This window comes from Chenopodium quinoa, unplaced genomic scaffold, assembly GCF_001683475.1.
Source record: "Chenopodium quinoa cultivar QQ74 unplaced genomic scaffold, ASM168347v1, whole genome shotgun sequence".
Lineage (NCBI taxonomy): Eukaryota > Viridiplantae > Streptophyta > Magnoliopsida > Caryophyllales > Amaranthaceae > Chenopodium > Chenopodium quinoa.
The window spans coordinates 2,234,293-2,261,948 of NW_018743391.1; the positions used below are offsets into that span (position 1 = coordinate 2,234,293).

General features: G+C 35.0%; 1 protein-coding gene across 2 annotated transcripts; it reads right to left on the reverse strand.

Moving 5' to 3' along the window:
- Nucleotides 1-133: 133 nt before the first annotated feature.
- LOC110738732 (transcription initiation factor TFIID subunit 1-like) lies at nt 134-26,406 on the reverse strand. 2 transcript variants are annotated; one of them, XM_021919150.1, is made up of 22 exons: nt 26,248-26,406; nt 25,903-25,997; nt 25,345-25,454; nt 23,967-24,029; nt 23,822-23,873; nt 22,690-23,028; nt 20,815-20,927; nt 18,749-18,917; nt 17,330-18,416; nt 16,715-16,917; nt 16,287-16,524; nt 11,791-12,127; nt 11,372-11,581; nt 11,142-11,234; nt 8,858-9,082; nt 7,953-8,156; nt 4,529-5,003; nt 4,197-4,396; nt 3,932-4,051; nt 2,130-2,186; nt 1,050-2,054; nt 134-888 (listed from the first exon to the last, which is right to left on the reverse strand). In XM_021919150.1, exons 2-22 carry the CDS (start codon nt 25,946-25,948, stop codon nt 535-537), a joined length of 5,700 nt encoding a protein of 1,899 aa, XP_021774842.1. In that variant the 5' UTR covers nt 25,949-25,997; nt 26,248-26,406; the 3' UTR covers nt 134-534. The 2 variants fall into 2 exon arrangements, with proteins under 2 accessions (XP_021774842.1, XP_021774841.1); XM_021919149.1 differs by having other exon boundaries at nt 25,345-25,457.
- Nucleotides 26,407-27,656: the final 1,250 nt, after the last annotated feature.

The window sequence follows — 27,656 nt, forward strand, 5'->3', positions numbered from 1 at the left end:
GCTCATTCATAAATCAGCCTTCATAGCCTCCCAAAAACAACCAATATTTTGAGCCTTCAATTTTGTTAGTATTTATTTACTTTTGTTATGTATATTTTTTTATAAATGAAAAATGATAAGATATGTTTCCAAATTCGTCAAGCTGAACCATATATGTCAAAATAAATTATTTAGTAACAGACAGCCAATGGTGTCCATGTATTCTGTAGTTACCATGTACAAATGGAAAAAAAAAAAAAAAAAAAGAGAAAAAAGAAGGAAAAAATGATATAATTTACAGTTTAGGCAGAATGATTGTGCTTAATTGAATACAGTTAGATTGTTGATTCTGCTAAATCTTTGATGTACCACAATATATATACAGCAAAGATGTATGTAAGTTGTAACTACAACACCTAAAACTACAATTTACCAAACAAAATATGTACAAGGTCACGTTTTTTAGCACATCATTGATGATTTACCAGCACTAAGGCCAAAAAGGCAAATTTAGGGAAAAATTGGTATATACAACAACAAATGGGCAATTGGTCACTAATCTTGAATACCGGACTCTGCCTCATCTAAACTATCAGCCTTTTCTTCTAACATATAATCGCAAATCTCCAATAGCTGATCTGCGAGGGGTGGGATACCTGGATTTCTCCCATCATTGTACATGTGGGCATTATAAGCAATTTGCCATACATCATGACGAAAATCTTGTCTGTCTTTGTACTCAAGCCGTCTAACCTTCTCTTTAATTGTGGAGAGATCCATTGGGCGTTCAATTATGTTCAAATAATCGGGAGCATCTTTCTTGGATACAGGTTTTAAGAAAAGGTATGACACCTCAATTCTCTCTTTGAGGGTGTCCAGAATGCTCTCCAAAATATTAGCTAGGCCAACCTGTCAACAATCAAACAACATTACTAAAAGCCCAAGGATACCAGCTATAAAATACATGTATCAAAGAATTTGTCACCAGCAGACTAATCACATGAGTCTCACCATAAATGAACTTCACAATTCCTGGCAAAATTAATGAGAGCACTAGCTAAGGAAAATACCTCTCCGCCCTTACGCCGTTTGGTTGGTGGGACAAACTCCGCGCCATACCTCCCCAAGTCTGCAACAGTCTTCCTCTTAGCATTTCTTTCCCTCTCTGGCAATCGGTTATTCCTTTTTGCTGGAAAATCCTCCAAATGATCTTTCAAGTCAATTGTCCTCTTCTTTTTCTTTTTCTTCTTGTTGGCTTTTCGCCGTTCTTCTTCTTCTCTTTCTCTACGTATGTCTTCTTCATATTTTCTAAGCTCAGCCAATCTATCTCGCTCTTCTTGCATTCTCATTTCTTCCTCATAAATCCTTCTTGCTTGTTCTTCTCTAACTCTCTCTGCATTTCTCCTTTTCTCTTCCTCTTCCCACATACGTTTCGCTTCTTTATTTTTCTTTCTTAATGCATCTTCACTTATATGCTTTCTTTCTTGCTGTCTGTTTACTCCAAATCCTGTTAATTCAATCATCTTCCTGGTCTTTCTGTACTCTATCTCAGCACCTTCCTGGCTGGAGTGGTCTAGATTTATGACTTCCTTGGGTTGCTTGATGGTGATTTTTTTATGATGATGTTCTTTGACTGTTTCACTGGGTGGCCGTATAATAACATTGAGCTTTGCAGATTCAGCCTGAACATCATCAGGCTTCGTTTTGTTGCTTATTATTTTAATAACTTTAGGTGCAGATTTATTTACAGCTTCAACTTCAGATGTGCTTGGCTGTTCTAAACTTGGCATTGGAACAGATGTAACTTTAACCGGAACCTTCTCAGCAGCAGCATATCTTACTTTCAAAAATTTGGTCTTCGTACTAGACCTTTCCTCCTCAAGATATTCAACTTTAGGAGCTAATGTCAAACTTTTAGTCACGAGTTTCTTGTTTGAAGTCTTCACATGGGCCTGAGAAGGGGGGTCCTGAGATAAAAGTTTATACGAGTCCTTTTCTTGATCTAGGTTGTTAACCTGAGCTTCTGGATCTTCCCCATACTTGGGACAGTTCTTATTCGTTCGCATATGGCCAAGCTAAAAATAAATTTTAAGTATAGTAAGCTCATAAAATTACAAAAGCAGCAAATCAAGAAAATCTAATGAACAAACCTGTCCACAGGCACCACAAACAAAACTATCCCGAGCTGATTTCTTTTCCTTATATACCTGGAAAAAAGGAATTTGAATTACGTTTGGATAATTAATACCACCTCCGTTTTATTTTGTTGTCACATTTTAACTTTGTGCACTATTCACATAACTTAGTTTGACTTTGTTTTGTGATTTAGTGTTAGATAAAAACAGTCATGTGGGGTCTTGTTAGCTTCGTCTCAACGTCTAGTTTCCTAATATCAAAATTTTATATTTTTTTGCTAATACGCAATTAAAGATATTTACATATGAAAATATGCGTTGGCAAACGTGTCTAAATGAAATGTGTCAACTAATAAAAAACAGAGGAAGTAGAATTTAAGACTCCTTTAAAATAGAATATGCATGTAACAAAACACATAGAGTTCAGCCTGCAAGTGAATTGCAAAGTATACAAGATAAAAGATACTTGAGCTTTCATAAAGGAACAAGCAAAATTCACAGATAAAAGGATCGTGTTGCAGGCATGGTCTTGTCAGAATCGTCTCCTTTCATAGTTCCTCCCATCATCGCCCAACCTCCCCGCCCTAGTCAGATCTGATTATTTTGAGGGTAGGTTGCGCTACTTATTGGGGTGGATGGGCTGATTTTAGACCGGTTTTGGGGTGAGGGGAGGATTTCGGGTAGGTGCTGTGGGGTGGGGTAAGTTTTCAGGGTTTCGTTGCGGCTTGCGATTGGCCAGCTGTTGTCGGGGTGTTCGATAGTACGCGATTTTGGGTGGTTTTGTCAGTGCTTGTGGCTGGGACTTATGGAAGCCGGGGGGTGGGTGTTGTTGGAGCCCAACTAAAGAAGATAGAGATGTGGTGACTAAAATGGAGGTTGAAGGCGGTGGTCAATGAGGGTTTGTTGAGGCCTTGAGGGTGGTGAAATGTGTATTGAGGGCAGTGAGGTTGAAGGTGGTGGTAGGTGGGGTGTGGTGAGGGAGGTAAGGGTGGTGGGGTTGATTGCGAAGGCTAGGTTGGTGTGTGTTGAGGGCGGTGAAGTTGATTGTAGTGGCTGCCGAGAAACTGGTAGGTAGTGCTGCCAGTGAAAGAACGGCAAGGTGGTGGTGATAAGGTGGAGTCCCTTGATATATTAATTATTCTGATTTTCTCTCATACCCTTAATGATATGCCCCTTTTTTTTAAACAACCATTTAGAATTTTTTTTGGGAATTGTGCACGAGTTTGTTGCACTTAATAGTTAATTGTAACAGAGTTAGTAATTTAAAGTGTATTTACATTTGTGCTAGATAGATCCACCACTGTCTACTGCCTAGGCAGATACAAAACAAACAAGACTGGACACAAGGATAGTTAAGGACTTAAGGGTAAGCAGTAAGCTATAGGTCACACCCCTAAAAAAAGAACAAAAAGAGCCTAGACCTAGAGATCCAAAAGGTAATATTGATCCCACTGATCAGGATGAATAGCTATTGTAGTATTATTTGGTGAACCATAAGGTCCACAAATCATTCGGTCTCATCTAGGTTGCCTATGAACAATGATATATTTTACAAAAATGGGTCACATTAGTATACCTAGATAAATCCCCCAGCCCACGACACAAATATATATAAGCCCTACAAATTAAGTCTTGATGTCGACAAAATAAGTAGCCTTCTGCATATAATTTGTGAAATTCCCAACAAAACTATATCATATCACAGAGTCATACGGAGTATTATATCACAAGGTCAATTTTAAATTTGTTCCACAAAATAAATGTCACAAAAATGTAAGCATATACAATTTATAGGCTACAAAATAAGTAGATTTTACCTTTATCCCTTCAGTCATTATTTTGACTTTTTTATTCAGTAGATCCAAAGGCAATGCTTCGTTCTTTTTCGATGTTTTTGGCTTGGTTGACATAGGTTTTTTAGAATGCAACTTTTCAACCTAACATCAACAGAATATATTTACCAACAGTTATTTCGCTCGCACGCTGACATGGAGAAGCTTAATGACAAAAGAAATAAACATAATAACCAATAAGGAAAAAAATTTCTTATTAAAAACCAAGAGAATTTTCTCGAGTCATTACCTCCTCTGGATCAGCATTTTGCTTTCCCATCCATATACCATCAGGTACAACAGGGCCATCCATATGCTTTAACATAGTAATAGGCTTCTTGAAGCGCTCTGCATTTTCAAAGCCCAAACCCAATTGGGACCCTTGCATAGGTCTAAGTGATTCTCCTCTAGGCCTTGGTTTCTTCTTTTTCTTCCATTCAGCTTCATCATCTGCACATAATTATCTATATAAAATAAACATCATAGGAAACCCCATGTACAACTCTCCTCAAGGGCAATGAAATGTGATCAGAACACAGTTATAGCCTGTTTTCTCATCATAATACATGGGCCAGAAAATACCGTCCATGACAATCCTGCATAGTTCAGCAGCTTCATCTTCCATTTCTTCTTCCAACCGAGCTTGCGAAGTATGACGTCTCATTTTTAGCCCCTTGACTCCATCAGACTTGTTTTTTTTAATTTCCAAACCCTCTTCACCTTCTTCACCTTCTTCTGCATCAAGTAAATTTTCTAAATCTCCAGCAAAAGAATCCAGATCACTATTTGCTTCAGAGTCACTTTCATTTTCGTCAGCATCAGCTGCTGAAAGAGATTGAATCTGCCGGTCCCAAATTTCCTGACATTTTTCCCGGGTCTGTTGTTGAAGCTGAAGGAATGACATCCGCTGGCCTCGTGCATATTTACTAATAGTAGTTGGGTCAACCTTGACTCCTGAGGCAGCTTGTTCACTTGAAAGTTTGCGTATTAATGCAATGCGATGCCACCGAGATAACTTTTCAATCTGTTCCTCAGGTATGTTGAATTTCAAAAGAACCTAATGATTGCAAAAGATTCAAGCCTCAGATAACCAGTAATATCCCTCTTCATTCAAAAATGATTAAAAAAAAAAAAACTTACTAGTGAGTGTAATTATTAAATAAACTAGCTAATACATTATACATCACAACACTGAGAAAAGGACGGAAAGTCTACGTTCAAGAGCATCCTGAGATTAGGCCACAAAAAATTATCATACAATAACCGGGCATTCTATTGCATATACAACAACAACAACAACAACAAATCCTTAGTCCCAAAATGATTTGGAGTCTGCTAACAATCGTCATAAGGAACCGTACGATATAATTAATCAATTGAAAGAGTTTGAAAAAAGGAGAGTAAAGTGAGAAAAAGTAAGAGCATTCATGAAAAATTAAGGGAGTTTTAGAGAGAACTAAGAATAAAATTCAATAAAGTTTTAAAAGAGTGGTTAAAACGTTGGAGTAAAAAAATAAAGGTTTGAGAAAACTTTAGCAAAGGAAATCAATACAGTTCATAAAACACTAGTGAGATAAAACAATAAAAGTAAACACTAATAATTTTTAAAAGTTCGGAATTCTATTGCATATATCTCAAGAAATTTGGCATAAGCAAAAGGAAAAAGCCGTTGTGTCAAAAACAATAGATAATACAAAATTGCAAATATATTAAGAACCAAATGGAAATTGGAATGTTATATGAACGTGCAACTAGAACCTGCGACTAATTGCACATCACTCAGTGGCGGACCTATGAAGGAACCTGTGCCAGTACATGCTTAAAAAATAAAAAACTTTTGGTCAAAAATACCAACCTATGAAAGTTGCAATACTTAATATACTTTGTAAAAAGAATACATTCAATGCGCGCTGCTCTAGTGGTAAGAATGGGTTTTGTGCATTTCAGAGGCTAGGGGTTATGTGCAATATTCATTTTTATTTTTTTCTTATTTGAAAAGGCTATTATTGCTCAATTAAATTTCCTACTTTATTCCACATTTTTTTCGATTGTTTAAGATAAGAACCTTCACTTAATAAACAACAACAATTACTTTTTACAAAAATCAACAATAATAATATTGTAATTTTATTCATTTTTAAGACTTTAAGACCATCTCCAATGGTGAGACTCAAGTTTGAGTATTGAAATACAAAATGAGTTGTTTTTTACCTCCAATGGTGATACCATACCCACTTCTCAATTTAGCAACTCATGTGAAGCCTAAATTCCCAATGATGAGACTCTCTAAAACATACAAATGTCACTTTCAATTTATGGCTCACCAAATCCATTTATTTTTTAATATCAAACATTGTAGGATTTAAAAAAAAAGTAAAACCTAAATAAATTACAAAATATATTAGAATATCGACAAGGGGCCCACACTTTTTGTCAAATGAGACTCAAAGTTGAGTATCTAAACTAGCAACTTTCTTTTGGAGTTATATATATACCAACTTATTGGTACACATTGCAAAAAATACTCACTTGAGTCTCACCATTGAAGAGGATCTTAAAAAAGATATTACTACAATACTACTCCCTAAATTACTTTTTATTCTTTATGTATTAGATCTCGATTGATCACCTTTATTTTTATGATTTACTCATTTTCACACTTATTTAAAAGATACTACTCCTGTTATTTTTTATTCTATATGTATCAAATTTTGGTCGTCGTTCACCTTTATTTTATGGTTCTTTAAAAATTTTGGACATCATGAATAATGGATACAAAGTGCAAAGTAAATCATGTTACATAAGGAGTAAATTTTAATTTTATCGTTGCATTATATTGATACCTAAAACTTATTTGTGCGAGTAAAATATTTTTTTTTTAAAAAATCGATTTTTATAATCATCCAATGCTACCCCTAGTAAGAAATCCTGGATCTGCCACTGACATTACTATAATAGGGCATTCTGTTGAATATATATAAAAAAACTTAGGCATAAACAAAAAAAAAAAGGTTGTGTTAAAAACAATAGAGTTTGCACGACACCATAAATTACAATATAGTAAAAATCGGACACATTACTGCTTAGTGGCCTCATATTACCGCCGGTGATCATAACCAACCATCTTTTTAGGCCTTAACTTTCAATTAGTGGCTCAGATGTGAAGGACATGATAACTTTTGAGCTATTGTTAACCTCTTAGTTACATATGACTGTTATACACTTGTATTCTACTCTTATCAATCATTTGTTTTGTATTATTTTATACTAGACACTTTTGAGGTGTCCATTTTCTTTCTCTTTTAAAAATTCTCTTATATACAATATCCAGTTGGTACTGAAGTTCCACTTTTTTTCCTCTATCTACTAACTATTTTATATTCCCTCCGTCCTTTATAAATGTGCCTATTCCTCAAAAAAGACGGTAATTAAGGAGAATGGATGGAGTAAAGAAATATTGTATAGGAAAAATAAAAAGCGGAGACTATAGTATGGGAATAGTAAAAAGTAGAGAATATTTGTATAGGAAAGATAAAAAGTAGAGAATATTTGTATGGGAAAGATAAAAAGTAATGATTTTTTGGGTATATGTGAATTTTGTATGGGAAGGATAACAAAGTAAGTAATGATTATGTGTTATTTTTAGAAACAAACACATCATTGCGGGGCACCAAAAAAGGAAATAGTCACATCAAAAAGGGACAGAGGGAGTAAATTTTTGTACACTTTGCAGACTTAAAAATCTGTTTTCATTTTTGTTATTCTAGAAGCTTTCATTTATCACCTCACACTGTTTAAAATTGGATGGACATGGAAGTAATAAATTTATAAGACTCCAGGTTATCTAAATATGTTTTACTACATGTGTTAAGCATTTTCATTGACTGTAGGGAGTTAAAACTTTACAAAATTCCAGGGCATAAACCGTGAAAATAACACTAACAGAAAAACTGAAAATTTGTGCATTCAAAATCTAAAGGATTCTATATAATTAAGACCTACACACCTCTCTTGCAGCCTCCATGCTCAATCGTCGAAGATCAGCATCTGTCCCAGTGACAGTAGTACCACGAGGAACAGCAGGCTTTTTCTTCACCAGGGCATTCGACAACGGAGGCTTTGCAGCAACACGAACATAACTGAAGCCTAAGCCTCGACCAGATGGATCACCAACACCTGAAATTTCCAACCGCTCTATATTTTCTCTATCCTGATATGATGGGAGAAAGACAAAAGGCAAATATCAACATAATTGTAGAAGCACAAAAAATTTGTAATCTTTAGTTCTAACAGTTTTCCTTCATTTGACCACAGAAATCTAAGCTAGAACTATCAATAACTATGCTGGTCAACTGACCTAAATACCTAATACGATCTACAGTCTAGACAGCCTGTTTACCAAGGACAGCAGTAAATTTGGCTGAGTTGACAAATTCATATATTTTATGGTGACATGCTACTATAGCAATCCGTTTTACAAGAAAACCAAGGCAAGAACTATGACAAAAAGGTATATTCGAAAACTGGCATGATCAAATACAGTGATAGATATAATCCAAGAGTTAAGACAAGCAACCTTAACTACAAAGAGGCTATGGAAAATTATGCCGTAACTCAAGACAAGCAACTTAAAGACAAGACTGAAGACATAGAAAATTTACTATTACATATCTCAGAGAGCTACTTTCTAGTAGATTACTACAAAGAGGCTCACAAATTCAAGAACACAACATATTCTTCCTATGGCATCCTATCTTCTAAATACAAGAATGTTTCCCATCAACCGCTATGGATAATCTGTTTAGTAGTCATGTTATTGCGCCTCACAATAATAGTGTTATAACAATATGAACTACAGCAACAGCAAAGAAACACCGCATAGAAGCAAAGCCCAATGGGTTGAAGCATTACCTGACTGGTACAAGCAACAAAATTGGCAGTTAGATTCCATGGAGTTATCTGCAATTCTCTCTCAATGTGTGATGCTGCAGCCAGAGCAATTGCTTCATCAGGAAGCTGATTCATTGCAGACGAAAGAGCAGCTAGCTGTGCTGGGCCCGTTAGATGTGCCAACCTTGTTATTCCAAGACGTTTGAGCCGATGAAGACCTGCCAGTAGACTTTCATAAGTGCAGACCTGTAACGAGTAGCATGAGATCAGGAGGCAAGCATCTTACTGAGTTATGAAGAGGGAGAAATGATGACAAAATAGATAATCGACACTGAAATTGTTGCACACATTCCAGCTCAAATTGACCTTCTTTGCATCACTTTGCAACAATGGATCAAGACATCAAAAAAAGAGGAAGATAAGACCATTCATTATTCATTAAAATAGGACTGCCAAAGTAGACAATTGTAGCACCTTTACACTGCTTCCTAGAATGACATCCACAAATGCTATTAACTTTCAGTGTATAAACTAAGTAATATGCCCACATAGATGCCTATAAAAATAGTAGTTGGAAAACTTTCAAAAGAGATGGAATTTGTTTCATATCTCTTCAAAAAGCTCATCTCTTTCTTACTTAATAATAACTAATCTTTGATCCGAGATATGGTTGAAGTACATTATTTACTGAAAATATTTTCTTTGCATATTATTAAAATTACGTAAATTTAAAAAATCAAACTTATGAAAAGATTAGTTTATCAATAAACATGGAAGATGGCTAAGATCAAATTTAGTTTAAAAATTAAAGATCTGGTTTATTTTTAAGACTTAAGAGATATTGTTGGTTTTTGAAATGATAAATCACTTTTGAATTTTTGATAGTAAACGATTTTTTCCCTCTTTTTAAAAAAAATTATTTCCAAATTTTGAAGCATAATAGTATTCGCAAAAAACAAAAGGTTTAGGTGGGAAAATATCATATAAGAAGCTTAGTAGCTAACACATGTGCTTCTAGGATATCCTAGGTCTTTATTTTAAATATGAAGTTTAAATAGGTAGACTCCAAAGGAAAATTGTAATGGCTAATAATGAAACCCAGAAAAGCCATAGCATTAAAATCTCGGCCACATCGCCGCAATGAAAGGAGTTGTTGAGCTAACTGTGACCGTGACTGTGACATACAGCCACGGCTATCAATAATTCCCCCAAAAGTATATATGCATTTGCAAGTGCATCCCAGTATTAAAATCTTGATTAAGCTGGTTTAAGCAGGAGGAATACATATTAAACGCATCTGGATCAAACCCTTTTGTATTCTTAAGCTGATTAAAAACCCATTGAACAAACTCCCTATTCCCAAAAGTTCAACTCATTTTCCAATTTGCATCATTTCACGAAATTCGACTAACTTCTACTTATTCCATTTTGGGAAACCCATATTACTATCTCATCCTCCTACCCCACACTATTTACACCCTCTCTCTTACTCTATCCACCATTTTCTTACACACACCCACCTTATTATCCCATCTCTCTTACTTTATTCACTTATTTCTTACATCTACTCACTTTTTCCATGCATTCCTACAAACAAGTCCACAGTAAGCTAGTCAAACTTTTAGGAACAAAGAGATAATAATCATTGACCTCATATTTTCGGGAAAAAAAGGTACATGTGCATAGAGAATTACTTCATATTTGCTTCATTTCTAGAAAAAAACAGTCTCTGTGTTGAGGAATGTAAAGGAAAACTCCCACATGTTCTATCTCTCATTATTAGGAAAAAAAATAGTGAAAGGCTTAAAAGAAGAGTAGCAAACAATGCAAACAAATAGAAACAAGCTAAAACGGAAACAATATAAGAAAAAACAGGGAGTGCTATTTGGTGAGAATCAGTAAAACAACATTTTAAACAGGAAATATTCAGTTTTTGGCAGAAAAAAAAAATAATAATAAACTGCAGATGAGAAAAAACACGAGAATCAGCACAAATCAGGTCCAATCAATAAAAATCAACTACAATCCGAGAAGTCAGTTTCAATCATTATCAGTTCAATCAATAATATAGACTTCAGTTCAACAAAATTTGGGTGAAAAGGCCAGCTTAGCAAAATCTGGGTGAAGAGACCAAATAAAAGTTACAGCCTCCTAAAGTACACAAAATCATTCTCCATCAATAATCTGAGATAGACTAGGATATACAGTCCACTGATCAGAATACAAGAAAACCATTTCCGACACAATTTAAATTTTAAAACAAAAGAAAGAGCATAAAATGTGCACAATAAATGAAAAGCCTCACTGTTTCTGGTGTCACCATCCGCCTAAGCTCTTCCTCTGGTGGAATGTGGAAATTGCGTCTCATAACATAATAAGATTGTCCATTTGGCCCTCTCTGGTGAACAGAAGAAATACATTCCAAAAATCATAACACCGTAAAAACCAGAGTTAAAGCCACTGTATTGATTAATTTATATAAAGAAATATCAAATAAAAATTATCAAAAATGAAAAAAAAAAAAAAAAAAAGTACCTGCACATCCGCACAATGCTTCACCTTTTTACGAAGAAAATGTTCAGCGATGTTAGAAAAATGTGCAGACAACTCATCAACACGAATCCAGGGAAGCATGCCACGTTTTTCAGCTGCACAAAACTCACGATACATATACACAAGAAGTCTATTAATCATAAAAGATTGGAGACCCTTAGCACCAGGAGACATAACTTCCATGTGTGGTTCCTGCAATCAACAAACAGCTAACAAAATCAAATGAACTAATCAAGAAAGAAAACTAAACCTTTATCCGAGCATAATGAAGAATAAAGCAAGAGAACAAAAAAAATAAGATGGTTTCCATGAAAAGATAAACAAAGTACCAACAAAGGAAATCAGAATTTAGAACTGTTCAGATGTTGAGAACGTAAAACAAAAGCAATCAGATAAATCACCTGCTGACCAACAGCATGCATCTTGTTGATTCGTCTAATAGACAACTTCCCCTTGGCTGATCGAACCAATATGTAGTCAGTTGAAGCAACTTTATGAGGAAATATAGGTGCTCTATACATGTTTGTCTCAATACAGGATTGACTACAACCCGGTTTTATATCTCCGAGAAAGGGGGATTTATCAGCAGGATCAAGAGCCAGAACTGTCCCTAATCCACTATTCAGATTACGTAACATATCACCATTTTGATCATCTGAAGATGATTTCTGATAATAAGAGCATAGTCTAGCACCCATTCCAACATTACTAATCAACAGAGGTCTTTCCTCACAATACCTGCATAATAAAACAATGATCTTATAGTTATGGCCCCCCCTAGGCAAAACAGAATAAGCAAACAAAATAATATCATTGCTCCAGTTAGGCATCCTAATAAATTGTTCACATATTCTACTTCAGGCAACTATTTATTTTTGGTTTTCTTTAGCAACATTTCCATTAGGCATTTTCTGTTTCTTTTTTCTATTCTTTATTTTCCTCTTACATAATTCTCTATGAATGTAAAATGATTATAAAAAAATAAATAAATAAAAAATCTTTTAAAAGTTTTGTGGTCACCCTTTTAAAATTTTGATTATTAATTATCTTAAACCTATAAGAAATAATATAGACCATAAAAAGTCAAATAGAGCAATGATTAAGGGATGGGGTACATATTTAGAGTGAAGACTTATTTGATACTCCGTACATCACAAAAAATTGAAGGGTTTTTCTAAGCTATACCCCTAAGGTATTCGAGTTTCTAAGGTGTATCCATGCTTTTTCAAGTTTCTAAGCTGTGCCCTTCAACTCCTTATCAATACTAAAATGTACCCTTATTAGTTGTTTAAAAGTTATTTGAGAGTGTGATTTCGTGGCTTCAGTTTTCATTATTAGGGTTGCGGTGGCTAAGATTTCTTTCTCATACCATTTCCTTACCTTTTATCATCTTTCTATTAAATTAATAGTTAACTTTAGGTGACGTGGAAGTCCAAGGAGGGTACCATTCATTAATGGTAGTGAGTTGAGGGGCACAACTTAGAAACTTGAAAAAGCATGGGTACACCTTAGAAACTCGAATACCTTAGGGGTATAGCTTAGAAAAACCCAAAATTGAAATACTTCCTCCACTCCTTGAATATAGCTACGTTTACCTCTTTAGGAAGTTTAACAAAAATAAAAAAAAATTTGCAACATACCCATATTAGGAGAGAAATACCCTTACCTTTTGATACTTGTTGCTATAATATGCAAAAAAAATTGTAATAACTATTGCAAAGAGAAATTTAAAGAAGATAAGAAGAAGACAAAGATAAAAGGAAGCACAAGAGCCATAATTTAAGCAAATGAACTCTACATGTCAGATAAAACTTATTCCTTGTGAATTTAGGGCCTCCGTGTGAATTCTTACTGTGCATTAGTTTCCACAGTTCGTAAATACTTTTTGAAAATGAACTCTACATGTCAGATAAATCTTATTCCTTGTGAATTTAGGGCCTCCGTGTGAATTCTTACTGTGCATTAGTTTCCATAGCTCGTAAATACTTTTTGAAACTATCTGCACATTGGCAGAGAGTACCATAGAAAAATAGCTATCAAAAAAGGTCCCAGTCTCAGTTCTATTATAGCCCCTGTTTGCTTGCATTTTGTTTTGGAGTTAATAATGATACAATGTTGAACAATGTTGGGCATAATTAACTTGATAAAGTTCGCATAACAAAGCTAATCACTGATTAAAGAAAACAAATGTAAAAACAGCCTGTAAGGTAGTCACTAGTCCAGACTCCAGAAAGTACATTATATAAAGAGAAAGCACTCTGCGACAAATGCAAGCTCAACCTTAAAAATCCACAGGTTCCTTTCTTCTCAAGTGCACAATCCAAAAGCCAGTGGAACAATATTCCCCAGTTCAGCACTTCAGCCTTCAAATCTTCATCTATATTCTTCTGTTCTATGCAATAGATTATCTTGGCTGCGTGAAACTGAAACCCACTCATCCCAAGAAAATCTAGTGATCTTTCAGTCATTTTTGCCACAGGGAAAAAACCCAAAAACATACTTCCTCCATTCCTTTTTACGTGACCTATTTCTTTTATCACACGTCCCAATGCAGAACTTTAACGACCAATAACTTTAATTATCCATAAGTAAAAATTATAGAAGTTAGATATTATGATAGTACTTATTGAGACGATTTTTATAAAAAAAAAATCCCGCATGAATATGTTTTTCCTTACATAATTCACAAAAGACAGTCAAAAAAAGGGTGGTGAATAGTGTAAAAGTCAAAACGGTTCAAGTAAAAAAGAACGGAGGAATTAGTAAGTGATCAACTCTTAGATTGCTATTGCATATGGTTAAGGAATCACCCATTTCAAATTTCCGTAAGGTTGCTGGGTATTTCTTGAAAGATACACATCCAAAATCATGAGGAAAATAAAACTTATGTTATTGTAGCTGCTTGTGGTATCCTAAGTCAATTGATCTTCAAATCATTGGTTCCAATTCCAGCAGCTACTAATAGCTACTAGAGTTCAACAGGATTAACAGAACTTCTGGGCTAGAGTACCATTTTACTTTGATTTTTTTCGTTTTTTAAGAATTTCTAGATTAAAAATAGCTGGTCCTGCGGCTGTATAGGATATAATAGTATCTGTGTTTATATTTGTTGTAATCCTACAAGCCCACTATTTTTCTGTTAAATCATTCGGAAGATTCCTTGTCCTCTAATGATGTGCTTGCCTTCTTAAATTACTATGCACACGATGATTTCAAAAAATAATTATCTTAACTATCTAATAGAGAATTAAAATTTTACGTAAGTATACAATAAGAAATAATGTTATAAATAATAGGAAATTTTAGATTTTAACACCAGACAAAAACCCGAAAATGGTTTTTAACACCCCCATAAAAAATTAAAAAAAAAAAAATATATATATATTATTTTAACACCAGACAAATTTTAAAAAAATGGATTTTACCAACACTGAACTGATTATGATAAGAAATCCGTTAAGTGGGGCCATGAAGCCACGTGTTGCTTTATTATTGGCCAAAAAAAAAGAAAAAAAATTATGAAAAAACCTAAAACTACCCAGCCACTGCCACCTTCTTATCCACCTTGACCCACAGCTGCTGGTTGAGCGGCACACCACCTCCCCCTCCCTCACAGACCGACCTGAAACCCTTTTCCCGCAGCCCTAAACCACCCCAAAACCATCTAACTACAGCTGTCATTCCCCGAGAACGGCCACAAATTCGGCCATTGATGGCCGAAATCGGCCGGTTAAGGCCACTCAGCCCCAAAACCAGCCGATTTCAGCCATTAATCGCCAAATTCGTGGCCGTTTTGGAGAAGGAGGGTTGCGGATTAGGGTTTCAGCCATTAGTTGCGGGGTAGTTTTGGGGGGATTAGAGTTGCAAAGGGGAGGGGATGAGCCAGCGACTACGTTGGGTGAAGGTAGCTGGGTGGGGCGGTGGTGGGGCTGGGTAGATTTAGGAATTATTATTTTTTTAATTTTTTCTTTTATTTCAATTTTTATTTTTTAAAAACAAGTAAAATGGTGACACGAGTCACTGTGGACCCCACTTAACGAAATATTTGGACGGAGATTGTAAAGTGGTGGTAATAACCCTTCTAAAAAATTTGTCTGGTGTTAAAATAATTTTTTTTTATGGGGGTGTTAAAAACCATTTTCGGATTATTGTCAGGTGTTAAAATCTAAAATTTCCTAAATAAAATATTACATGAAAATAAAAAAATTACTGTAATTCATGTTTAAGAAAAGATTAAGGAAGGTAGTTGAGCATGTTACCACAACTAAAAATGGTAACAAGTGATTGTCGATTTTTATTTTTTATTATAATGAATTTCAAAGATAGAATCAGTTTGATTAAAAAATTTAAATATGTGTATTAAATGATTGGTTTTGCCGATGGACATAAATTTATATTATGTAAGTTATTTATTATTGACGTAATTTTAGTATTGAATATTTGAATGTTATTTATATTTATATATTCTTTGCTAATTGATTGATGTTTCCTTTTTTTAAATGCTGATTGATTGATGTTTCCTATATTATTTGCTAATTGATTGACTTTTTTTTTACAATTATCTCTTACACTATGTCTAAGGAAGAAGGATGCTGTGTCTTTTTAGGGGGACACCACAACCTGCTCCCTCACTTATATATAGAGATCAATGAAATTGCTTTCACCCAAGGTAAATAACCTGACAGAAAACACTAACCGACTAACCACACAAGCTTACAACACTATTTATCCTTCAGAGGATGATGAAACAGAACAGTGTTGTAAACTTATGGACAAGTCAACAAGACCATTGCCAGTATATTGAACTTCCTAAATCCTAATTATCCGAATAAAGAAAAAGTTATGCTTTACATGTACAATCATGAACCAGGCATTGATGCTTGAACAAGTAACTTACTCCATTAGGAAAACATGACCATCTTTGAGTGAAAGATCAGATTTCTTCTTAAAAGCCCCTGGTGGACGCAAGGACTTGCTCCCATTAGGAAGCTTCTGTGCAATTGGCAACAAATGTATCTTTGTACGGACAAGATGAAGCAATGAATTAGGCCGCACATTCTGGGCAGCAAGAGTCATATGGTCATCCAGCTCTTTTCCCATACAGAATATTTTAACAGCTTCAGTCAGTTTAAAATCTGCGATGAAAAAAAACCAACTAGGCATGAGCATTTCAAACTTCCAGCAATAACTATTAACTAAATACTCAGGAGCCATAAAAAAAAAAAAAAATAAAAAAAAAAAAATAAAAAAAAAATAAAAATTAGATAGTTAGTAAGATTCATTGAAACCTGAAACAAGCACAGATTTTGAATTAAGGTAGCTCACCCAGTTTTTTTGAAGCCTTTGATTTTAATGAGCTAATATTTTCTTCTGCATCCACATTGATTTTGCAACCTTTGCCACCCAGGCTTTTCAGTAAAACCTTCATAGGCCCTTGCACAGGAAGCCTTTCCAGCTCTTTAACAGCTAACTCACTTACATGAGGATACCATGTTGCCTTTGGACGATGAAAGTTAGCAATATCCTTGCTGCAAGACATCCAAAAAGAAGCAGGTTAACATAGACATCCAAGATTTATATGACATCAAGCACATCTAGGCTTCCAGAAAACTTTCAGCAATCAGAACTTCACTAGATGAAAAATCAAGTAAAACAATAATGTGACACGGGTTTTGATATGACAGGGGTCATCTGTTCAGTTTTCCCCGGTATTTTTTTTCCATTCAACTAAACAAAAAGCTTAATCCGAGGCTCCTAGCTATTATTTTCCAACCCCACCCCACCACCAAAATACTCAGTCACAAGGCTTGAAAATTCATGAACTTTTGGGGGTTTGGGATCCAAAGCAGACACACAGCACAATACAGCACTACTATGAATAATCATAAAATGACAACCAATAACGAATGGTAAAAGGTGAAACAAAAAGAATTGTCTTACTTGCTCAGTCTAGGTTTTATTGTTTGCAGCTTCAATGCAGGAATTGAATGCAAAACTTTCACACTATGAGCAGTTCGTTTCTTTGAAAGCGACTTTAGCTGCGGTGAAGTTTTTCGGTTGGAGTAATACTTGTCATTAGCAATATTAAATCGTCCACCAGATAATGTCAGATGACCAGGAACTTCGAAAACTTCAGCACCAGTTGTTCCATTTCGTGTAGTAATCATTGCCCCAGCATGAACCTGTAGATGCTCATAGTCTTTGTTGTCTAAGAGTTCAAAGACCATCTGCTCATCTTGAAGATCATATATTAGCTTTGGTTTAGCAATTGGCTTCCCAAATTCCCATACTATATTATCGATCCAAGACCCTTCATTTAATTCTTTGTTTTGTAACGCTAGTTGTTTAAATCGCTTCATAAAGTCGAGTTGTTCAGGTTCTTCTGATTCATTTCCCTTCCTTGTATCAGAAAGATTTGAAGGCTCATTTTCCAATCTAGACTCTAACCTCAAGAGTTGAGGATGGAAAAAGCTCTCTGAGAAGGCAGGAGTAGCAGAATCTCCAAACCCAAATGGTTCCACAGAGAAGTTAATCAAATCATTGTGACACAAATTATCCTTCTCGCAAGGCATACTTTTGGGGTCAGACAACTGCTCGTGGGACCTCGACATGATTTCTTTCTCTTCATGAGTCAGGGACTCAGAATCAGGTCCAGAGAGTTCACAACTTTCCACGGATATTGGACTCACTGTAGGGGAGTTGCCCCAGATAATCTTATCTTCCCAGTCCTGCTGATCTAGTGAGTAAAATTCCATAGACATACATGACTTTCGTTCAGCACAAAAATCAAAGGTCGAATCTGTTCTCATAGGCTCAGAACTAAGACAAGAGTCTTTCTTCACAACATGAACGGTACACATTCCTTCAATCGAATCTAACTTTGAGTCATCATCCACTAATACTTCAGAATGATCTTGCGCTTCCTGCATGTGTTTTCTTCTGTCAGAAATCACTTGGCATGATCCCCTAAGAAATTCCTCCTCATCCTCCTCAACCATGTGTGATGAATCAAGAGAAATATACTTTTCTGAAAGAGGAAAATGACTCAGAGTCAAGATATATAGTAGCTCGTTAGTACATAACATCAGATGCAGTAGAATCCATGCACTAGAGAACTAGGGAATCTATAGCTAATACACTATTTATCAGGGAGCAAAGACATTATTGAAGAAACATCAGACTGTAGTAAAAGAAATTCCATAAAATGTTTAATACCACCACTCCAAAAAAAAAAAAAAAATGGAAATCAACACACACACTCACTCACAAACAAAAAAGAGAAAAATCAATAGAAGAGAGAGAAGGATTACATCATAAGTATACAATGGTTACATCACAAAAATAGTACGGGCATATTACCTTTAGGAATGGAATACCTGTGCCCCCTTCTTCCAGCCTTTTTCAAGGGCTCACTAACACCAAAAATTTCAGAAAACTTCAAAATTGCCATTCCATCTTCTACACACAAAATTGGCAGTCGCACCAAACTTTTAGTATCAGTTATATCATGGGAAACTACAGGTTCGTCCTGTTGACAAAGAAACAGAATTAATCCATGGATTAGCCAACCTCTAACAAGTGCATTTAAATTGATATACCTTCTAATAAGAGAAACTTAAGTTTGATAAAAAAAAAAAATGAGCAGTAAATGAAACCAAGAGTCAAATAGAGCAGTTGGTGTGCACGCCAACAGCTACATTACAAGTTTGGTTCTTCCTAATATAATTCACTGACACCAATGGAATATACAATGAAATTATTTAAATAAAAGGTAATCAAAATTAAAGTAAGCACCATCAACAAGAGAGACATGAATGGGAACAAACTACTCTAATAACCCCAAACTAAGGGCCTTTTTGGTTGGGAGGAATTGGGAGGAAAAGAAAAGAAAGGAAAGGAAAAATATATGTTCCTTTATTTGGTTCTAAAAGTTAAATGGGATTTGAAAGGAAATGGAAGGAAAGCTTCCTTCACAAAATCTTCCGATTCCTTTTCTTCCAAAATTAGTTTCCTCTTCCCTTACCTTCCTTTACAAATATCATACCAAACATTGGATGATATAGTTCTTTCCTTTCCCTTCTTTTCTTTTCTTTTCTTTTCCCTTCCCTTCCTTTCTCTTCCTTTTCTTTACTAATATTGAACCAAGCAAAGCCTAAAAATGAGACAAAATAATTATTTCCAAGGTGTACTTGGAAATGGCCGAAAGAATTTTATTTTATTTTCTTTATTTTTCAAGACAAGTTCACAGTAAAGATTTGAGCCCTTTTTACGATAAAATTAATACATGAATTTCTCAGAACACATGGTGCCATAATTTACAGAAAAAGAGGCCATAGTGCCTCATAACTAGCAATAAAAAAAAAAAATTACCATGTCATGAAAGTACATAATAGAATATTTGATGCAGAAGCACTTAAACATCCACATTATTAAATCCAAGCTCAATGATTCCTGCAAGTGATTGAGCTTCCAGATATTGCGCTAGTTGCTTAAGAGCAACTCCAGTGGTTGTAGCTAGGGGCTTGCTTGTAATTTCAATGATTCCCTAGCTACTAGCTTAACCATTGGAGCTAGAAAACTCAATTAGCTTGGCCAAGCAAATTAGCTTTGCCAAGCTAATTTGCTTGGGAATTAAACTTGCTAAAATAAAATGCCAATTGCATCAATTTAGCTCTTTCCATGTACTTTCAATCCAACAACTATTACTAAGCTAATAGCTAGCCATTGGAGCAAAAATTAGCTAAAATGATAATTAGCTTAAAAGCTTATGTGGCATGGCAAGCTAATTGTCAAATTAGCTTCCCATTGGAGTTGCTCTAACTAATTTGTATTAAACTGAAGATTTAGCACCAATCAAGCAAAAATACAATATTTAGCTTTAACATTTTGAACAAAGCCAAAGATTATTTATGATTCAGAAGACTAAGAATTGAAGCAAGAGCATGTGAGTGGCAAAAATAATTAGCAGCAGCTTTCTCACACACAAACTAACTGTAGCACTTGATTCTTTTTGTCAGTTGACAATTTGCTTTTAAAAGCATCAAGATTCAAGACTTGATTCTGCTTCTATATGAGATTAATTACCTTCTAAATTTACAAAGTAATAACCAGCGAAGTGTTGACTAAAAAACATTCAGGCAGCCAATGAACATCTGTAGGAATTAGGTCATCTACATTACTGTTAAAGCTACTGCCAGAATTAATATAGCCAAGGGTGGTGTCGTAATTCCCGTAGAATAATATACACCCTCTTATTAATTCTGTCAAAACTAAATAGCATATATTTTAATAAACTTTAGGTGTTGAACATCAGCATAAGAACTTCCAGCAATATATATAGCAACTGAACAGACTAACAAAGAAATTTTTTTACAAGAGAAAATAAATAATCATCCATTACACGTAATTAAGGTCATCAAGTATACCTTTTGAAATTCAGTAAAACCAACAGAAGTTTCAGTCTGAGCTGGACTGGTATCCATAGGTGATTCAGGATAGATATCTTGGTTAGCTGCTGTAACATCATTGGCATTCACGACTGAAAGAAATTTGATACAGTAAGTTTCAGAAAGATTTGGATCTAGTTGTGATTAAAAGAAAAGCAATGAATCACCAAAAAGAATCAGAAGACCCCACAACTGATATGAACATATCCTCATTTTAAAAAATTGCTAAGAACAGAAGCATCTTTTCTTGGATTTCAATTCTCAAAAAATGTCAGATCCACTGCAGTCCTAGCACAAAAAAAGAGATCCCTGACCTAAATAACTTAGTCCCACAAAATTTGGAACAAAGTCCACAAGAAGTGCTGCAGCAAACTCTTCCTAAAATCAACAATCAATCCAACCATCCATATGTCATTGTGTTAAAAATTCTTTACCATTTTCTTCGGTGGCATTTTTGTAAGAAGATAGAAGTTATATTCCCTTCCCAATGTGTCACTTCAGGCTTCAGCAATCTTCAATGCTTGGAAATTTTATCTAATTTCCAGCCTCACTTTTCTTTTCCTTTCCAGGCCACCCCATTCAATCCAGAAGTGGATGCCTTCTACAGCAAGTTATTTAAAAGTAGTGTTGGTGTTTCACGGAAAGATGTTTCTTTGGTTGAGGCCTTGAGGGTTTGGCAGGCATCAAATTAGTCAAGGACAGGACAGGACTTGGATAAAAAGTATTAGGCAAAGAAACGCAGCCAGAATTTCTCAGCAGAGCAAGCTCTGGTTTTACTGGACCATAAGAAATGGAGAAATGTTAATTAATCCCAGCAAAACTGACCCACACCCGGTAACCCAAACCATAACCTACTCGACATCATGTGACTACGTTAATCCAAACTGTCCCGCCAAATCCAATGCGTCTACTTATAATTAGCCATTAGGAATTAGGAAATAGAATGGAATATGACCCGATCCAACCTTAACAATTCTACACCTAAACATGAACAGACCAGATCCCAAACTAAACAACTCAATTGCCTTTCTAATGTTAATATGGATTAATAACGAATTACATTTATTCTAGCGAGCTGATCAGATTATAATACATTGTAAGGCACTAAAAAAAACAGCTTTTGAGGTCTCACATTCTATTCAAGACTTAAGGATGCAATAAGGTAGCAGATGATTTAGAAAAAGAAGCAAGGAGCTCAATTCTTTCGATAATAAGAAAAACTTTGCAAGTAGAAACCCCCTGGAGTTTATTCCATCAACTATGTAGGCTTATTGGATGAAATATGGTTTACCATAATCTACTACATAATTTAATTGCCCCTTTCTACCAAAAAAAAAAAAATAGTAGCCGCATTCCTTTCATCAGGTTACCAAACAGCCAAACATCAAAACTTAATAGCAAAAGGCAAAAAAGAGACCACAGACCATTGCCAATGAGAAATATCAACTACCAACATATCATCCACCTAAGAGGCCCTAATTAAACAAATGTTTTGGAAAAAACCATTAGCCTATAGAAAATAAAATAAAATAATAAATAAAATGTGTGCAATTGGCAGGCCAGAAGATTAGAAAATTGGAAAGAAAAATAACTAAATATATGTGGGGTTAGAGAGATATAAAATGTGAGAAGCGTTACTTGAAAATCAGGAGAAAAACTATTTTCAGAGTAGAATATAAGGCAAATGTGAAAAATAATGTATAGCTGAGGGAATAAATAAAAGACAAAAAAGCCATTAAATTTATAATCAAGAACAGAACATCCAATAAAAAATAAAAAAATTGTGCATGCCATAGACACCAGAAGGTAAGCTACAGACTGACGTTGAAGATTCCAAAAAGGGGGGATAAAAACCTGGTGACGCAATTGCTTGAATCACCAACTTGTTATCCACAGGCTCGATATTCTCATCATCCAGTGGCTTCAAAACTAGGTCATGCACAGCACGTGTTTCAATTTCAGCTTCACTAGCAACAGCATCAGATTCCTTTTCATCATCCACGTCTTCATCATAATCTTCATCATCAAAAACAGAGGATTTGTGATCCAAATTAGCTGCAGGAGCATCAGCTGGAAAATATTCGCTTTTTGGCAACAGATGATCCTCCTCGGTACCAGTGTCAATCTCAGGACCCTCATATTGCTCATCTATATCTTCATAATCAACAGCGTCCACAGCCTTCTCATCATAATCTGAACAGAAGTACAAGTTTCTCAATTTACAGGACACACCCAGTCACTAAATCTCAGAAACATTTGGACAAAAGTAAACTTTAAAGCACAGCTTCTAAGACTCATCTTACAACAATATCACTCCTTCAAAGTGAAGCCAAATGATTCCTGATTTTTGCAGATAACATCAAAATAGCATAACAAGCACCCAGATCCACAATCTAGTGCATTGATTAGATCAAACTCCAATTACAATTCGGATACATTTCTTGACAGGTAATATGTTATCTCAATTTCAAAAAATAATTGAAAGCTACAAGCTTGGATTCAAACAAATACCAGCACCTATAATCAAGATTACAAAGATAAAGTTCCATCCACTAATAAAATCCATAGCAACAAAGTAATATACAATAGAATCATATAAAGATGAAGTTGGGATCCTGAAACAGCAATATCAAGCAATAAATCTAGGAAAATGAAAAGAAAAAAAAAAAAAAAAACTAGAAAAATGGAAACAACGGAGTTTTCAAATTAATATGAAGCAAATATCTGAAGAAAGCAACTCTTGACAGCATGTGGAATCTATCATATCCCCAATGAGAATCCTGTAACCCGTGTAAGACCATCATATATGCCTCCAAAGTCCTAAGCTAGGTACATAAAACAATATCATATTAACAAATCTTTTAAGCAGTGTATAAACATTTATAGTATTAAATTTAAAGACATACGAAATGGCATCAGTCGCTCAAGACAAAACCAAAGGAACTCTAATTTCATAAAACATCAGTATAAAACATCAGTACAAAACCTTCTTCAACTGTAGAAGCAGCAGCTGGTGTCTGTGAGGATCTTCCTGAAAACTAGAATCACTCAAGTATCAGAATTATATATGAAAAAGTCAAAAAACTTAGGACATACCGTTCGATAACAAAAAGCAGAAAAGGAAATCATACATTCATAACAGTGAGAGATGATCCCAACTTGGCAGCCAGTGCATCAAGATGCTCTTTTGCATCCTGCAAGAAAATCCCACAAAATTAGCATGGAACATCTAACAACTGCCAGGCAAAAAAAAAAGCTCTCTCGCTCTCTCTACCAAAATATAGATTTACATACTCCACCATTACACATTATCAATCAACAATTACATCTTTCTAATTCCATATCATGTATCACTTGGAAATATGATAGAAACATTTCTTGTCATTTTTTATCGCATCTGAGATATTACTAATCAACTTTAAATAGCTACAGCATCTATGAAGTCCACAAAGCACATAGCCTTAGAAAGATGAAGGAACATAGGGAATACAGGTTAAGTCGGTGACGAATATATTCCGGCACTCGAAATGGGTGAAGTGGAAGGGTCCAGAACATGATTCATTTGACAGTGTAATATATATATCCAGAAGCCTCATTTAGCAAGGCTCTCACCCCTAGGATAATTCTCACGAAAACAATTATTTAATTCAGATCAATAAACTCAATAAGGCATCTTTCATTCCTTATCACATCTAAGTTTACCACGAGCTCAATAATATGAATTGGGACAACAACTCATCTTCCACTAAAACCACTCTATAACCAAGTACATACATTAAAAAGGAATTAAGTAATATTGAAAGAAAGTTACCATAGTGACAGTTTAGCATCTGTTGACAGACAAAATGAAAAGGCAGTATGAAATTTTAAGTCAAATCAATCCTGCTTAATATTGAAAAGCATTAGACTAAATACAAATTTCAAGCCTTTGATAATTAGAAGTAAACCAATATGATAGTTTTTAGTAAGTATGTCAAGATAAGTAAGTCTGTGGCCAATAAGTTCAGCAAAGTTCAGTTCATGACCAATGAAGGGTCCCTCAAATAAAATTCACAAAACAAAATATGGTATAAGTTCATACAAGCTGAATTCAAGGCTCATAATATAAAATAAGTAAATTTTGGGTGAAGAGAACAAACTTAATCATTTGAGATACAGTTCTAGGGATTTAGAATTCGTACTTGTAATTTAAATGGCATCACAACAAAAAACAGCATAATGAATTAAATAAAATTAAAAAATACAAATTTGGCAGAATGTCAAAATGCTAGTGAAGGTCCATGTACAACACATATCTCACAATATATTACCATAAAAGAGGTATTAAATGTGTAGAAATACAGTGAAAGACATGCAAAAAATAGAAATTTTTCACAAATATCTTTGTCAATAAATCTAATAAATACTGAGTACAAATTCAAGTATACTATTGCAGCCACATAAAGTCATAAACTATGGGAACCTTTCTTGAGAGCTAAAAGATGGCGCAAGTGAAGCACGGAATATTACCTCATCAAGGTAATCGACTTCAAGTTCGCCCGAATTATCAACATTCCCGAACATAAAACCCAATAGCTGATTACCTCCACCAGCCTCTTCATGTTCTTCTTCATCATCATCTACTAGCATAAATGAGAGAAAACAAATTTAGTTGGGCCTAACTACATATAGCTTGCAGCTAGACATTTTCACAACCTTTTAAGCAACTATCTTACGAACTCAAAATAGTCACAAAATTAAAATTTAGGCTTATCTTTCAAGACTTGAGAACAAACAGAAAACTAATCAAATAACAGAATTTTATAGCATAACATGCAATCCTAGGTGTTTTCTCTTCTAACGGCGACATTTTCTACACCAATTCAGATAGAACTTTACTTCTCAAACACTATATACCGCGAATTAAACTAATTATTAAGCTTCCTAAGATGAATTTCTCCATTTCTTATCCATGGAAGTAAAAATGTATCTACCTATTCAAATTTCATACTCAATTTTGAATGTAAATGCCACTTACAACAAGTTCTTCCCCAACAAATTAAATCATAATCAAGCGCGGTAAATTACCTGATTCTCGATCATCATGCGAACCGCTTGCCGGCTCTAAACTCATATCAACAAAAAATAGCTCCCAAGAACTCTTAAATCACAACCAACTCACCCTACGAAAAAAACAAAAAAAAAAAAACCATCAAAATCAAGAAAAAAATTGCATTAAATTATTCTCGCTAATAGAAAAATTCTAGCAATGAGATTGCTAGTTTAAAATCAATCATAACTTGAGTAATTATAACCAATAGTTCAATAATCCACCTTAGCAGAACCCTAAATATACTATAGTGACGATAAAATTAGCGATTAACACTAGTTTGTGAAATTGATATTCGATTATTGAAAGAAAAATAATCTTACCTAAGAAGCTGCTTCAATGGAGGAGAGAAAGCTCAGAAGCCGCTTCAATGGAGATTCAGAGTACGCTTCAATGGAGGGAGAAAGATGGGGGTAGCGATGCAGCGAAATCGTGAATAAACGAAGGGAGAAAGGGGAATTATGTAGAGATGGCAATATTAAGTTGATATCCGCTAACCCGCTCCACGTGCTTAAAATAAATGGACGAAAACCCGAATTAAATGGATGAGAAGCGGGTGACGGATGAGAAGCGGGTGATGGACCGGATCGGATGTGGATGATATTTTTTTCACCCGCTAACCATCCACCCATCCGTTTAACATATATTAAATTTTTAATCAAAGAATTTTACTAATAAAATATAGAATGTGCAAGAAAATTACTTGTTTTTTTTTGTTGCAAATTAATTTTTCAAACAATATGTTGTTATTGTTTCTTTTTTATTAATAAATTAAAAAAATTATTATATAAATAACCGAAAATTAAAGTTTATTTGAGTTTTTTTTTTCATTTTAGTATTCATCCATTTGTCATCCGCTCCACCCGTTTCATCCGTGGATGATGGACGGACGGATATGGATGATGGGTGAAGCGGATGACGGATGGATGTGGATGGAGCAATTAGGATAATGGATGGATGCGGGTGAAGCTCCACCCGATCCAAATCCGATCCATTGCCATCTCTAGAATTATGGTGGTAGGAGGAAAAATATTTATTAATAAGGATTTTTTTACCGTAGGAAATTTGTACGGTAAAAAATTTGTTAAATAAAGCTTTTTTTTTTTTATGCAAAGGAGGGCCAAGCCCTTAGTACAAACTAGAATTAAGCAACAAAACGTGGAGTAGTAACTCCTATAACATCCTCCCTGAGGGTGTCACGTATCTCAATCGGGGGGACATCAAAATACGTTATACCCTCAATTCGGACTATTCCTACATTAGCCAACCTATCCGCTACTTTATTACCTTCTCTATAACAATGAAACATTCTAATATTATTATCAAAGGAGCTGATGATGTTGCGGCAAACACTCAGCAGGTGGACACACTCTCCACCTAGAAGCTGGTCATTTTGAAGAGCCTCGATACACGCCTTATTGTCCATCTGAATGATTAGCTTGTTGATGCCTTGTTGTTGAGCCATACGAAGTCCCAATTCAAGAGCTAAGACCTCTGCTTTGTAAGCATTGAAATGCCCGAAATTCGCAGCAAAACCTCTGATAAAGTGACCTCTGTAATCTCGCAAAACCCCTCCACCTCCAGCTGGTCCAGGAGAGCCACGGGCTGCACCATCAGTGTTTAAAGCAGCCCAATCCAATGGAGGGGCAGTCCAGCTTATAAACACTTCTCTTTTTCTTAAGCTTGTCATCTCATTATCACCCATAAAAACTCTCCAAGTTTCTTCTATTTT

What these genes read in the sequence shown, in the direction of transcription:
- LOC110738732 (XM_021919149.1), bottom strand. Translation starts at nt 25,948, where the DNA reads ATGAGTTTAGAGCCGGCAAGCGGTTCGCATGATGATCGAGAATCAG. An exon ending in GTTTTACTGAATTTCAAAAG is followed by an intron (nt 18,918 to 20,814) that starts GTATACTTGATG and finishes CTTTGTCAACAG; the next exon opens with GACGAACCTGTAGTTTCCCA. An exon ending in ATAAAACCTAGACTGAGCAA is followed by an intron (nt 16,918 to 17,329) that starts GTAAGACAATTC and finishes GATGTCTTGCAG; the next exon opens with CAAGGATATTGCTAACTTTC.